At 41.6% G+C, this 2,856-nt stretch overlaps 1 protein-coding gene across 1 annotated transcript in view; it reads right to left on the bottom strand.

Annotated features, from left to right (window-relative positions):
• LOC118327554 (dnaJ homolog subfamily A member 3, mitochondrial-like) overlaps nucleotides 1–2,426 on the bottom strand; it is a gene marked incomplete in the record, with an annotated part of 5,779 nt that extends 3,353 nt beyond the window's left edge. Inside the window, 1 exon segment of the mRNA XM_035660961.1 lies at nucleotides 2,199–2,426. Within this exon segment, the coding sequence (XP_035516854.1) occupies nucleotides 2,199–2,403 (205 nt within the window).
• Nucleotides 2,427–2,856: the final 430 nt, after the last annotated feature.

Genomic DNA, 2,856 nt, shown 5'->3' with positions numbered 1-2,856 from the left:
ATTGTGGATTTGTGAATTGAAGACAATTAATTGGGGTAAATTTATGTTTTGCTAGTGGTGTTTTCACTGGTTTTAAACACCAATTGGCAACATTGTTTAAGATGGCCAGAAGTATGTCCTGATTTCTGTGAGTATTATATTGGTAAAAGAATATATATAATATGGGACGATATCATATCCACAATAATTCTTTAATTTTTTTAAACACACTTTCCTTATTTTACAATAGGTTTATATTCCATAAATATGATTATTCTATATGTATCTCCGTACTAGGTGTTATTGAACAACTGAACCCACTAACCGGATCGATATCATTAGTACTCGATTCTTGCCAACTACCAACTGTCTCTTGCACCTTTACTATCCTGACTTTACTCTTGCTTTTATCTTTTCTACCTCAGCTTTTACTTCTATTTCGTACTTTTAATTGTATTCCTCTAAAATGTACCTGGCTTGCTTATTGACGACCCGAATCACTTACCTTCAGGATTAATAGTCTATCTATCTATCTTATCTATCTTAGAATTCTTTATGCTCTCTTTTTTCCAAGCAATCCCTGAATGATGCAGGCTATTACAGGTAGATTCTTTAACCAAAAAAAATGCCCCTCTCGCATCCTTGTTCCTCTCCTGCAGACCACTAGATGTCACCAATGGCATTGGCCCCTTGCCTGCTCTCTTGCAACACCAGCCAGCCAGGTTGGCCAAACAACAGCAGGAACTATCCTTATGGAGGTCTCTGGGGTGTGCCTCCGCAGTGCTTCACCACGAAGGCACGTAAAGAAGGCTTTACTCACCAGGTGAAGAGCACCAAATTGCTTGTGTCCACACTATGTGGGAAGTATTGTTGATTGGATAGCTTATTAGAAAGAGGTTTTAATCTTGAATGCTTCTCCATTCTCTGCCCTCATTCTTTCTTACTAATTCCCTTTGGTCCTCTCTTCCAGCTGGCAAAGAAGTACCACCCAGCACACTCAACCCTGATTGACCCCCAGGGGGCCAAAAAGAAAAGTTTGCCAAGCTTTGGCCTGGAAGCCTATGCAAGGTGGCCAAAACCAATTACAAATAAAAGTGCCTCAAAGATAATCCATTTAATTCCACTCTCCAAGTTCTTATAAAAAATGGTGCAGCGTTCACTCAAATCATGATTACTCAATATTGGGATGTAAACCCTTAACCAGAAATGTTCCTGCTCCTGTTTGGTTTCTGTGCGAAAAGGTGCTCGAGTGGCACGAGGTGAAGAGGAACAAATACTGGACCACCATATGGAGAGGCAGGCTTCACACACAACACCGTGCTGGACCAAGGCCAGCAGCATTTACTCCACAGGGGCTGGGGGGACCCGACCTAACAGACCCCCGAGGAAGCTCTTCAGGAAGGATCCTTCTGGAGAGTTTGTACTGGAGGAATGGGCCTTGTTTGGAAACCATCAACAACATGGTTTGATCAAAGACCGTGAGGTCCACTGGTAGCCATCCTATATAGTTACACTATTATGGTTAAATCATTACACTCGGTACAATGTGTGAAGTTACAAGCGAAATAAATGTGCTACATTTAACACAAAAGTCATAGAATAAAAATATTACAAGTGTTGCAGGACAATAGCTGTTAGGTCAGTTAGAAATGATAGCAAATATATCTTTATCAAATCACATTTTATTTGCTGCTCTTTATGATCACATTATACTTTTTCATACTGCAAAGCACACAATAAATAGTGGAGAGGAACAATAAGCACAACCTCTCCCTGTTTAGAAGTCTCACAGCCCTGGGTGTAAGGTGATCTTTTAAAAGTTTAGAGTGAGTTAAGGGGGACAGTATTTTGGTTACATGGCTTATCGAAGTTGGTTGAACCACATTCAAAGTTTAACTCTGTGGCGAATATAATCTTCTGTTTATTGTCCTCGCAGTAATGACATGAACATGGGAAACCAAAAAGTGTGACAACAAGGTCAATGTTACTGATGTAATAGTTCAAAACAGTGTCAGTATCCTACCAAAGACCGAGGCTAACCAGCTTTGGAGGACTACTGCAGCCTTTAGCTGGTTGCAAACTGTAACACTGCTCACCACAAAGCCTGGACAAAGTGTTATGTGCATTCAGACTCAACTGTTGTGGTTATGAATAGTGCCAGAGGGCTGCTGATATAAGAGGTAGGGGTGTTCTGCTAACAGCTGAGCTAGCTGTCTCACCTGTCAGTCCTCTCAATGTCACGGTATTTCGGTGTGTCCAGGAGCTCAGGCTGACCGCTGTCCCTCCCCGGTGCGTCTGCAGTGTCGTCGCCGAACAAACTCCTGCACGTCCGGCGGAGACATTCAGAAAAAGACCGCTACGGTGTCCAGAAGAAACTGATGCCGATAACCAGCGTGTAGTGAGCCGAGCAGCAGAGGACGCCATTTTCGCGTCACTACCGGTGTCGGCGGCGGTCTGCGCATGTGCGGCTACTTCGGCTACTCATGTATGAGCATGCTGCATGCAGTGGAAACATGCCCCAGTTATTAAGTTCTAACTTCCAATAACATAATATATAATAATAAAATGTCTTTGTCACAAGGTCAAAGGTCACACAGAACAGCAAGGTAGCCTACTGGATACTTTCCTTTGATTTAGAGAATCTTTTGTTTTTCATAATTTCATAAAATGTAAGTACAGAAATAACCTGCAGCAGTTCTGAGTCAGTTTCACTTTGTGATTGTGTTTGATTCTCATCATCTTGATGAAATGGTGTGTGCACACTTACAAGGAATATGACTCCGGTTTTACGTTGCTCTCAATGTACAGAACAAGCCTAATTAACAGGCTTAACTAAATAGACATAAACTACTTTGTACAGTTATATATATATACAAC

The sequence above is a fragment of the Morone saxatilis genome, unplaced genomic scaffold (assembly GCF_004916995.1).
Source record: "Morone saxatilis isolate NCDOM2014 unplaced genomic scaffold, NCSU_SB_2.0 Contig17, whole genome shotgun sequence".
NCBI lineage: Eukaryota > Metazoa > Chordata > Actinopteri > Moronidae > Morone > Morone saxatilis.
This window is presented reverse-complemented; position numbering and strand designations above follow the sequence as displayed.